The sequence below is a fragment of the Propithecus coquereli genome, unplaced genomic scaffold (genome assembly GCF_000956105.1).
Source record: "Propithecus coquereli isolate 6110/MARCELLA unplaced genomic scaffold, Pcoq_1.0 Scaffold343, whole genome shotgun sequence".
Classification (NCBI taxonomy): Eukaryota; Metazoa; Chordata; class Mammalia; order Primates; family Indriidae; genus Propithecus; species Propithecus coquereli.
In genome coordinates this window covers 24,438-36,777 of record NW_012149097.1, presented here as the reverse complement: position 1 = coordinate 36,777, position 12,340 = coordinate 24,438, and the positions used below count along the sequence as shown (strand labels likewise).

Sequence of the window (12,340 nt, the reverse complement as noted above, 5' to 3'; positions counted from 1 at the left end):
AAAGTTGCTTAATTTTATAATCAACAAAATTTTTAAGTATATCATAGTAGTATAATAATTATTTTGGGTGCTTGCCTGAATTAATCAAAAACATTTTCTAAAAATTGAATATTAATATTAATCCCTTTGCTCTGAGAATGGAAATAAAGTGTAAATAATAGACTATAAATGAACTTGTCTTTGATCACTCCCCCTCCTCTTTTATTTTTAGTTATTGGTGGCAAGGAGAATTTTAGTTTCAGTTCTTTGTGAAAATAATTACAGATTCAGTTCTCTTGATGCTCTAAATTTAGGAAGCTAGTGGTTGCTAGTGACTTTGGCAGCTAGTGCTTATTAATTTTGCATGTGACCTCTTGCAAAATTTTTAGCTTTAGTAGGTTTCTTCAATTTTAAAGGACATATGAATTGAACTTTGTGGGACTGTGTGAGCCATGTACATATCAGTGTGATGTTCTAGTTTATAACATTTTGCCTAGCACAACCCCATGGAAGAATTAAAACCATTAAGTTTTTACAAAATGGATGTAGTTGTTTTTAAAAGAAAACAGAACAAAATGTTTGCTTCTTGTTTTCATAATTGGTAAATGTATTCATATGATCCTTGTGTTTGAAGAAAATAATTGTGCTTAAGGTCTGTTTTCTGAATTGTAATGGAAATTACTACATTCTACTTTATTCTCAGAAGAATAAAGCTTTTCATCTAATCTAAGATTATCTTTCTTTTTTCTCATTTTCAGATTTTGGATGATGAAATTCATGTAGACTTCTTTGTAGCTATTCCAGAAATAATGCCTGAGCTTAATCCATTGAAGAAGAAACTGAAAAAAAGATTTCCAAAGCATACTCGAAGTAAGGGAGAATTCTTTGTATTATGTCAATATACTATGAACAACTTTCATCTTAACTTTGTTCAGTTAGGAAACAAAGTTGTTAATATTTATGTAGAATAAATAGTATGTCTTGGTATTTCAGTTTTGTTTTATATGAAAACATAAAGATTTGATTTTTTTTTCCTTTGGCATTAATAGTGGTAATCCAATGTAATTTGAAAATGTAGTTACTTTATAATAATAGTTCTTTAAATTATAGCCCAGCTCCAAATAAATACAATGTATTATCTACTAGGTATGTTATCATCACACTGTTTTATTGATTTTTATACTTCTTTATCAATTAATATGTGTGCTCATTGATTTAAGTGTTCAACATGTGTGTGAATGCTGACTGTGCGCATGGCTCTGCAGGTATTTTCCCTTAGGGAGTTTTGCCATTGTGGGTATTTTCCCTTTAAGAAATCTCATAGAGCAATAAGATCGCTACATAAAGAGCCATGTTATAAAGTGTGAAGTATTATATAATAAATTCACAAGGTGCTCTGGATGTTCAGTGGAGGAGGAGTTTGCATATAGGTGGGGAATCAGGGATGGCATCATAAAGGAGGTGACATTAATTGGATGAATTGATTAAGGGGAATATTATTTTGAATATGAGGAATCTATTAGTCATTGGAGTAAGTCAGAGATTATAGGCCAAGTACAAGAAATATCAATTAGTTCTCTTTGGCTGTAGGGAATCGTACCCCTATATTGAAGTTGAAGAGAATAATGGAAAATGATGTCGGAAAGGTAGATGGATGCCATATTGAGAAGGACTTTGAAGGACGGGCTAATGAGCATGGACTTTCATTGTGTACTCAAAAGTAATCCCTTAGAAGTGTTTGAGGTGGAGAGTGACATAATTTGTTCTTTAGAGCTTTAATTGGCAAGAGTTTGTAAGATGTATTGGCACGAATTGAAACTAGAGGCAGGGAGACGAGTTAGTGTGCAATTGCAAGAGACTAATAAAGGTCTTTATAATGAGACTGGAGTGAAGAAGACAAATGTCAAAGATACTAGGACTTTGCAACTAAACGTTTACAAATGGTAAGGTTGAGGGGGAGAAAGGGAAGAATCAAATGATGCTGAGATTTTTAAGCTTAGGGACTTTTCCTAGTAAGCAGTATCGTTAATGGATACATTTGGGAAGAAAAGCAAGTTCATTTGCCAACAGTTTTTTTTTTAGGTAGTGCTAAATGTCTGGTGTAGATAGGTATTGTTTCAAATAAAATTTTGTTGCGTAAACAGAATAAATATTTAAAATTTTTTTAGTAGATTTGTCTTCAAATTTTAACTCTAGTTGAGCTAAAAAATCCTGCTAGAATTTTTCATCCATGCTAGCCCCTAACACTTGTCTGAATTCTACATCATGGGCTGTAATTTAAGCAAATTCAAATGGATTCTCTAGTTCTTTTGTTGTGCTGGAGTTTTGTTTATTTTTGCTGGCCTGTGGTGAATCACACATCTTCATCAGCTGTCGGACTGAGGTTTGACATTTTTCATTAATGATTACCGTTACAGTAGTATCTTTTGTTAAGGAATCATATTTATATTATTTCCTAGGTAAGACTTAAAACTGAACATTATTTTAAAAATTAAGCCAGAATTGCAATTAAATTTGATGAAAATATTTCTCATAATTGTTTTTTGTTTCTAATTAAATTCAAGTTCAAGTCAGAGCAAAACAAATAGTACTAAATATAGTCAAAACTGAAAATGACTGTTTATCTAGCTCCTTACTTTGCATGGTGAACTGATTTTTCACAGACTTTAATTTTGTCACTTTGCTACTTTATGATAAGTCTCTAAAACCCTGTTTTTGGCTTCCATTTTCCTTAGCCTTGAGGGCTTTTTTTTTTTATTTACCATTGTCATTGCAAAATTTAAGACTATTATTTTTTTGTTTTTAAGTAACTTATTTCTTTATTCCAAATAACAAAAGTTTCCTGTTAAAATGTTCATTTTTATTGCTGCGCTTTACTTTATTTCTGCTTTCATAATGGCTCAAAACTTTGCATATCGTGGTCAAGTACCTAAGTATGCTTCCCCACCATTTGCTCAACAAGGCACCTTGAAAAAACAGTTTTTTCCCTTCTCTAACATTTTCTTTTCACCCCCATACGACCTGTTTAACAGCACTGGCAAAACATTTGTGTTCTTTAAACATGAAGACAAATGATTAACCTGTCAAAAATATTAAAACAGAATACATCAGATGTGCATTAGAACAAGTGAAGCTTGAATTATGCATTTTGAGAGCTCATTCAGATTCTTGTTTAAGAACGTTTGATTCCCCTTATATCCAACAAAAGTCTTTAGGGTAAAATAGAAATTACATTTTGAGCAAGTGCATGAAATTAAAAAACAAACAAACAAGCCCCTGCAGCTGAGCTCATTAGTTTCCCATTTTGTTTCAGTTTTACTAATGGTAGTGGGCGTGTGCACATTTTGCAGCATGTTTAATGCTGCGGTTTTATTCGGTTTAATTGCTTACATAACTGTAGGCAAGTTCTCTATTTTTCAAATGCACATTTGGCTTGTTTTCTCAGTATTTCTTTTTTGCTTCATTAAAAAAAATTAAAACTTGCTTTTTAAAATTTCTTGGAAGAAGAAAGTTTGCTTCATTTTGCTTATCGTTTGGCTTTTTCCCCGCCCAATGTAAGTGCCCCTGAAATTCTTTTATCTCTAATATAGGTCTATTATGTTGATTTTTAAAAAATTCTTATTCCTAATCTTATTTATCATTTACTAAACCAAAAATACTCATGTGAAAAATATCTTGACTTAATTGAATTAGTTTTCTGTTACGCATATAAACCGTGGCAGGCACTGTGGCATACATGGAAACAGTTGAATTCTTTTAAACCAAATTATTGGCAGGTAAATGGGAAAGAGACATGCTTGGAAAATTAGAACTATACTAATATATATTCCTCTTAGCATGTAGCTCTTAGACTTGAACACCAGTGCTTTAGTTGGAGTCTTGTCCAAAGGACATTGACATCTACTGAGCAGGACACTGCTTTCTGTAAGGAAGTTGGTTGTTGTGTCATTCATGAGACTCATGGATGTTAAAATTCTTGAAATTTAATGTGGAGTAATTTTAACTCATAGAATAACATGTACATTAGAGTATCATTTGCATTATTGGAATGATCAGAGCTCTGATTATATAAGGAAAAATACTAAAACATGGAGAATTTTTGTAGGGTAATCAATTTGACATTAAAAAAAATTCCCTCTCCCCATGTATTAGTTTAAAAACTGTCCATATGTGAAAAACTTTATTAATGATTAGGTACTGTTATAATTATTATAGATCGATTCTGGCTATATTACAGCTGGCTCTATTATGCTTTCCTTTGTTTCCCTTGCTTCAGCCTCCTTGCTCTTCACACACACTAGGTGCCTCCACGTACACACATGCTAAGTGCTCTTCACGCACACTAAGACTTCTTTAGGTCTCTGGACATTTGTCCCATGTGTCTGTGGTGCTCTTTGCTTATTTGCCTTGCTTAGTTTCTCACTAAAATATCACCTAAACAGACCATCCATGACCATCCTATATAAAATATTAACCCCCACTTCCCATTATCACTAGATATCTCCCTATTATGATTTTGTATTCTTTTTAAGACTTACCACTCTTGGTACCTTATATTTTTTTATTCTTGGTTTGTGTTTAGAGCCTCTCGTTAGAGCAAGGGTCGTTTTGTCCACTGCTATATTCCCATTCCCATCCTATGCTACATATTTGTAGTACGTACTCTGTAAATATTTGTACAATGAACATTTAATACAGCATTCAGTTGTTAGGAGATATAGAATTAAACAATGCAACTTAGAAATGGACTACTTACAATTTATAGATTTTTCTCAGATTAGAATAATTGTATTTATAGTAATCATTTACTATGTACGAAATCCTGGGTGTGTTGGCTATGAACAAGACAGACCAGGTCTTTGCAGTCATAGAACCAATAGTTTTGTTTTCTGCAGTAGACAAACTGGTTTGACTTTAGCATTTAATTATGCTCTGATGTCTCTAGTTAAACAAACAAAAAGCAAACCACAGCCTCCCTCCGCCCCCAGCCATACTTGAGTCAACTATCCTTTCTAGCTATAGAGTCAACTATCCTTTCTAGCTATAATCTTAGTTCTTTCTGTTGTTTTATACCAAGTTTTTCAAATAAGTAGTCTTTGGTGATTGGCTATCTCCATTTCCTCATGAAGCATTATTCTTTCTTACAGCCTTTTCTTCCATAATTTAGCTAAAATGTTGCTGTCAGTTGTAATCACAGGTCTTTCTTTTGCCAGATTCAAACTGTTTCTGGAAACTTACTTTTACATTTACAATCCTAACTCACCTCCTTTCTTGCTAACTATTCCTTCTTTGTATTTCATGGTAAAAAAAGAAAAGAGAAGGTACATCAGGGTGAAATACCTGATCATATAGTTTAATGTAGGTTATGTTCATTATAGAAATTGAACAGAGGGAATAAGAGGAAGCAAAGGGGAAAGGAAGAAAGAGGAGAAAAATAGAAGAGCATATAACACAGAGGAAAGAGAAAGTAGAGAAAGAGAAGAACAATTTTTCATAGCAATAAGGAATAGCAAAGCCCTAGAAGTAGCAGTGACAGTTTAACATTTGGCTATACTGAAAAGCAGAATAGAATAGTGGTAAATACAGACTTCTCTCAGTCTTGACTTTATCATCTTCTATGATGTTGAACATACTTTTTAACATTTTTGTGCCTCTGTTTATTCATCTACAAAATGGGTTTCATGATAGCATCTATCCCATAGTGTTTTCGTGATAATGTGTGCAGAGCTTAGCACAAGCTGGGTATATAACAAGTACATAATACATGGGGGCCACTGATATTATAATTGGCTCTCTACACTTCCTAAAGTAGCTATTCATTCTCCACATTACTTTAGAAGAACTTATTCTTTTTTATGTATTCATATATCACTTCTACCTTTATAATTCATTTATTGAACAAGCAGATAATTATTAAATGCCTACTATGTGCAGGCTCTGCACTTAGTACTGAGGATTAAAAAATAAAGACATTTCCCATCTTCAAGAAGATAAACATCAAGAGGGGAGAAAGATGAGAACAAACTGCTGCACCAAAATGCAGTAAGTGTATTAGTGGAAAATGTGTGAAGTACGTAGAGGAATGAGGGACTGTTTTGTAGAATCAGATTATGTAAAGAAGATAGCTAGCAGTTCAGAGGGTAAGCAAGAATAAGCATTTGCTTTCCTCACATACATAGGCAGGACATTTCAGACAGAGGAAATGACCTTTTATAATGCACAAAAGTATGAGAGAGCTAGTTATGTTAAGGAAATTTTGCGTAGCTTTCTGCCATTTGGTAGATAAGTGTTATCAGATAGTGGTGGTCAGTGGCGTTCGGCAGTGATAGGCGGTGGGCCAGGTCACAGAGGGCTTTGTGTGCTGCGCCATGGAGATTAGGTTTTATCCTCTGTGCAACTAGGAGCCATTGAAAACTTTTGCTCAGAAGAGTGATATAAAATATTTACTTACTAGAGTGCGTATGGTGGGGACTGGGTAAGTGGTAAGGTGTCCTTATGAGGATCAGGAAACTTTAAGAACAGTGACCAGTGAGGAGTCTGTTGCAGTGGTTCAGATAAAAGATGAATAAGGACAGCATCTGCTGGTGGCAAGGAGGACAGAAGGGGAAGGCTACGTGGTGGGATATTGAAGACGTGGAAGTAACAGTAGTTGTCGATTTGATGTGGGGGATAAGGGAGAGGGAGGAATCTAGATGATTCCCTAATTTTGGTCTCCAGTAGCCCAGTGAATATTATTAAAGCTAAATATACAGGAGGTTTGGGCATGATAATAATATTACAAGGGGCGGGGGCAAGGGAGTAGATAGGCTGGTACAACTTTATTGTGTATTAACATGAAATAGTAACGGTATCAGCATGAAGTAGGTTGTGATAAATCAGTGTGCACATTGTAATCTCTAGAGCAAGCAAAAAACACACACAAGGAGATATAGCTTAAATCTAAGTAGAGTAATACAAATGACACACTGAAATTTTTTTGTTTAAAACAAGTCTGTTGCCGGGCGCGGTGGCTCACGCCTGTAATCCTAGCTCTCTGGGAGGCCGAGGCGGGCGGATTGTTTGAGCTCAGGAGTTCGAAACCAGCCTGAGCAAGAGCGAGACCCCGTCTCTACTAAAATTAGAAAGAAATTAATCGGACAACTAAAAATATATAGAAAAAATTAGCCGGGCATGGTGGCACATGCCTGTAGTCCCAGCTACTCGGGAGGCTGAGGCAGGAGGATCGCTTGAGCCCAGGAGTTTGAGGTTGCTGTGAGCTAGGCTGATGCCATGGCACTCTAGCCTGAGCAATACAGTGAGACTCTGTCTCAAAAAAAAAAAAAAAAAAACAAGTCTGTAAAGGAGGAACAAGAACAAACAAGAAGAGACAAATAGAAAACATATACCAAAATGAAGACCTAAGTCTAGCCATATCAGTAGTTGTGTTAATTGGAAATGGACTACACACTCTAACCTAAAGGCAGTTTATGAGATGTATAAGATGATGAAAAAACAATCCATCTCTATGCTGTTTGCAGGAGACCTACTTTATATTCAAGCACGCAAATAGGCTCAAAATAAAATGATGGGTAAGGTATGCTATGAAAATAGTAAGCATTAGAGAGTTGAATTCTATATTAATATCAGACAAAATAGACTTTAAGGATTATTACTAGAGAAGAGATGGATATTCTGTAATAATAATAATAGGTCATATTCATGTAAAAACAGAGCCTCAAAATACAGGAAGCAAACATGGCACAAATGAAAGAGGAAATAGAGTGATCATCAAGTACAATTAGAGATTTTGATATTCTTAGTGACTGATAGAACATACAGACAGAAAATCAGTGAGGATGTAAAAGATTTGAGCAACACTTTCAACCATCGTGGCCTAATTGATATTGATAGAACACTTCAGCCAACAACAGCTGGTGTTGTTTGGTGTTGCACATTCACCAGGGTAGACTGTTTGCTGGGGTTTGCTGGGTTATAAGGCAAGTCTTTAATAAGTCTTCAATTTACTAATTTGAAAGAATTGAACTCAATACACAATATGTTTGCTAATCATAACTGAGTTAAATTAGAAATTAGTAACCATGAAAAATCTCCAGATATATTCAAATTAAACAGCTCATTATTAAGTAACTCATTGATCAAAGAAGAAATTAGAGAATGTCTTGAACTGAATGACAATGAAAACAACATACCAAAACTTGTTGAATGCAGCTGAAACAGTACTTAGAGGGACATTTATAGCTTTAAAGGCTAAATTGGCTGTGTTTGAGGTGACACGTGCTTGTAGTCCCAGCTACTTGAGAGGCTAAGGTGGGAGGACCCTTTGGGGCCAGGAGTTCGATACAGCAGTGCCTTAGGATCATGCCTGTGAATAGCCACTGCACTCCAGCCTAGGTAACATAGCAAGACCCTGTCTGATAGATAGATAGATAGATAGAAAGAATGGTTTTAAAATCATTGTTCTAAGGTTTACCTTATGAACCTAGAAAAAAAGAAGCAAATTAAACCCAAGCCCGAAGTAAGAAGAAGGAAGAAAATAATAAAGACGAGGGTGGAAGTCACTGAAATAGAAAAAGGATAAGCAGTAGGGAAAAATCAATGAAAGCAAAACTCATTCTTTAAAAGGATCAATAAAATTGATAAAACTGTAGCTGGACTGATTTTTTTTAAAAGGAAAGATAGATTATCAATGTCAGGAATGAAAGAAGAGACATTAATACATATTCCATAAACAGTAAAAGATAATAAGGCAATAGTGTGAGCAACTTACGTGAAATAGACAAATTCCTTGAAAGACAAATTCCCAAAAGTATATGGGAGAAATAGAAAATCTAAATAGATCTGTATCAAGTAAAGAAATCGAATTAGTTTTATAACTTCCTCCAGTGAAAAGTCCAGGCCCACCTGACTTCCTACTGGTACATTCTATCCAACACTTAAGGAGGAAATAATACCAGTCCTTCACAACCTCTGTGACTAAATAACACATGCCAACTCATTTTATGAGCTTGGCGTTACCCTGATATAAAAGCTAGATAAGGACATCACAAAAAACTACAGATGAATATTCTTTATGAGCATAGAAGCAAAAACAAAAAAAGAAATTCTTAACAAAATATTAGCAAATTGAATCCAGCAATATACAAGTAAATGTTAATACACCTTAACTAAGGAGGTTTATTCCAGGATTATGAAGTTCGCTTAACATCTCAACATTAATATAATATACTACATTAATAGAATAAAAGATGAAGACCTTAAGATCATTTTAGTAGATGCAAAGAAAGCATTTGACAAAACCCAATACCTATTCATAATAAGAACTCTCAGAATACTAGAAATAGAAGTGAACTTACTCAGCTTGACAAAGCACATCTCTGAAAAAGCAGCATTCTTAATGGTGAGACCATTGAGAAGAAATTCTTTCTCCCTAAGATCAGGAACAAGGCAAAGATCTCTGCTGTCACCACTTACGTTTAACATTATACTGGAAGTCAGTGAAATAAAGGGCATACTATGGGAAAGGAAGAAATAAACCTGTCTTTATTCTTAGATCATATTTTAAGATATCCCAGTAAGTGAATTCTAAGTGAATTTAGCAAGATTACAAGATACAGGATCAGTATACAGAAATCAGCTGTATTTCTATATACTACCAATGTATAATCAAAATGAAATTTATAAAACAGTTTCATTCACATGACCATAAAAAAATCAAAATATTTAGGAATAAGTTTAACAAAAGTTGTGCAAGACCTATTCACAGAAAACCGCTAAGTCTTGCTGAAAGTTTAAGGAATACCTAAATGATTAGAGGGTACACCATAATTATGGCTTTGAAAGCATTATATTGTTAAGATGAACTTCCCAAGTTTTTCGATAGATTTAATGCAATTCCAGCCAAACTCCCAGAAGGCTTTTTAAAAAAAGAAATTGTCAAGTTTATTCTAATATTTAAATGGAAATGCAAAGAACTTAGAATAGAAAAAATGATTTATGATAAAAAGGAAGAACAAAGTTGGAGGACTTGCACTACCTCATTTAAGGCTTTACTATAAAGCTGCAGTAATCAGACAGTGTGGTGTGGCTTTAAGGGTAGATGAATACGGATCAAAGGGTGAAAGGTCAGAAATGCACCTAAACCTATATGGCCAGCTGATTTTTCAACATAGGTGCCAAGATTACACAGAAAAAGAATAGTTTTTTCAATGAATGGTGCTGAAATAACTGGATATCCCTTAACTCTCATGTCAAATACAAAAATTAATTCAAAATGGACCATAGACCTAAATGTAAGGGGTACAGCCATGAAGTTCTAGAAGAAAATTTTCTAGGAGAAAATCCTTGTGACCTTGGATTAGACAAAGATTTCTTAGGACACAAAAAAAGCATGAGCCATAGAAGAAAAAGTTAGTAAATTGGGTGTTATCAAAATTAAAAACGTTTGGTTATGGGTAGATACCACTAAGAAAATGAAAAGACAAGCCACAGATTAGGGGAAAATATTTGCCACACATATCTCTGACAAAGGAGGCTCGTATCCAGAATATATGAAGAACTCTTATATAATCAACATGACTATCAACCTAATTTTTTGAAAAGAGGACAAAAGAATTGAACAGGCACGTTTGAAAAGAATATATACAATTGGCCATTAAACACATGAGATGATGCTAAACATCTTGGTCATTAGGGAAATATAAATTAGATAAAGGTAGGAAAAGAATTATATAAGATCAAAGGAAAGAAGTTTTATTTTTGTTTGTTTTAGGATGGAACTGACTTAAAAACTAAAATCTGCATCATCCTCAATCTGTCACCTTTTCTGGTTTCTTTTTTCTGACCGTATACAAATATATTTCTTTCAGTATTTTGTTAGCACCTTCATGTCAGTATGTTTTAATGGAGAACTATTTTTCTTTCCTTCTTAGGTCCTATTCTTTTCTTTTTCATTACCATTACACCATCATTGTGATATCGGACTCGAAATTATGAAGTCATTTATTCGTTCATTCTTCCAGCAAACGTTTGTCATCCTTACTAATTACCTGCATGTATCTAGGTAGACATGTCAAGTAGATGGTTGGAAATCATGAGAGAGGTTGTGGCTGGAGATAGAGATTTAGCAATTGTCAATGGATAGATGGTATTTAAAGTCATGTGTCTGGAGGAGACCACTTAGGGAGGTGTGCATGGATAGAATAAGTGAGGTCTTATGACTGGGTCCTGAGGTAGTTCAGCCTTTGGAAGTCAGCTAAGTGAGGGTGGGCGGCTCAGCCAGAATGGAATGGAACAGCCAGTGAAGGAAGTGTTTCAGAGGGACAAGTCAAGACATTGCAGGAAGAGGAGAGAGATACTCTGTGCTGCAAGGTCAAGTCAGAGGAACACTGAGAAGTGACTATTGGATTTGCCAACTCGAAGGTCATTGGTGACCTTGACAAATGTATTTTTAGTGGAGTAATAGGAATGATAACCTGACTATAGTAGGTATAAAAGAAAATGGAAGGAGAGGTAATAGAGACAGAAAGGATAGACAGCTTTTTTTTGGAGACCTTATGCTCTTGAGGGGAGTGTTGGGTGGTAACTGGAGGACAATGTGAAGTTTTTCTGTTTTATTTTTGAGAAGGAAGTTTTTATAGCAAGTTCGTAAGCTAATGAAGATTATCTAGGGAAGCAGGGAAAGTTGACATTGCAGAGAAGAGCGGGGAGGAGCAGTGCAGTGGGCAAATGAAGAGAGACGTCTTTTGGCAGGAACGTAGGCAGTTCTGTAGTAACAGGAAGGAAGGCAGTGTTGTGGCTATAGATTTAAGTCAGTCTCAGAATAATTCTTGAGCTCTCACTATGTATAGGGCACAATTCTTATGAAAACAAACTTTAAAAATTATGTATTTAAATAAAGAAGTTTAGATAGAGACACAGATGGTTTAACCAAGTGTCTGTTTTTTCTATACTACTATTAGCATTTACTGTTTACTAATATGCTGTCATACTGTTTAGGACTGAGTTAGTTATATCAGGCTGTGATACTGAAAAATACAGTAATTGTTCCGTTTGTATGCCCCTTATCTCCCAATTAGATTGTAAGTTCTTCATGGGTAGTTGCTTCCATTTACAGCCGAAGGGCTCCTGAGCCGCCCCGAACACCGCCGAGACAGTCCCTCGGAGGCGGTGCGTGCCGAGGGCGTGCTGTGCTCTCTGTGGAGTGAGTTCCTCACGCCGACTCCTCCGCGGAAGACTTGCAAGGGGACGGAGGGAGCCGAGTCTTTTTAGTGGCACATTCTTCATTGTATTTCTTCTTACCCTGCAAATACTTCACATTTTCTATGCATAGAATTAAAAGTTTTCAAATTAAGTTGTGGTATGG

At 35.0% G+C, this 12,340-nt stretch overlaps 1 protein-coding gene across 1 annotated transcript in view; it reads left to right on the top strand.

The window, feature by feature from the left end:
- The window catches only part of MRPL1 (mitochondrial ribosomal protein L1), a gene marked incomplete at its 3' end in the record, with an annotated part of 43,324 nt that overhangs the window by 25,989 nt on the left and 4,995 nt on the right, over positions 1–12,340 (top strand). Inside the window, exon 3 of the mRNA XM_012650963.1 lies at positions 738–849. Within this exon, the coding sequence (XP_012506417.1) occupies positions 738–849 (112 nt within the window). The remainder of the gene's footprint in view (positions 1–737; positions 850–12,340) is intronic.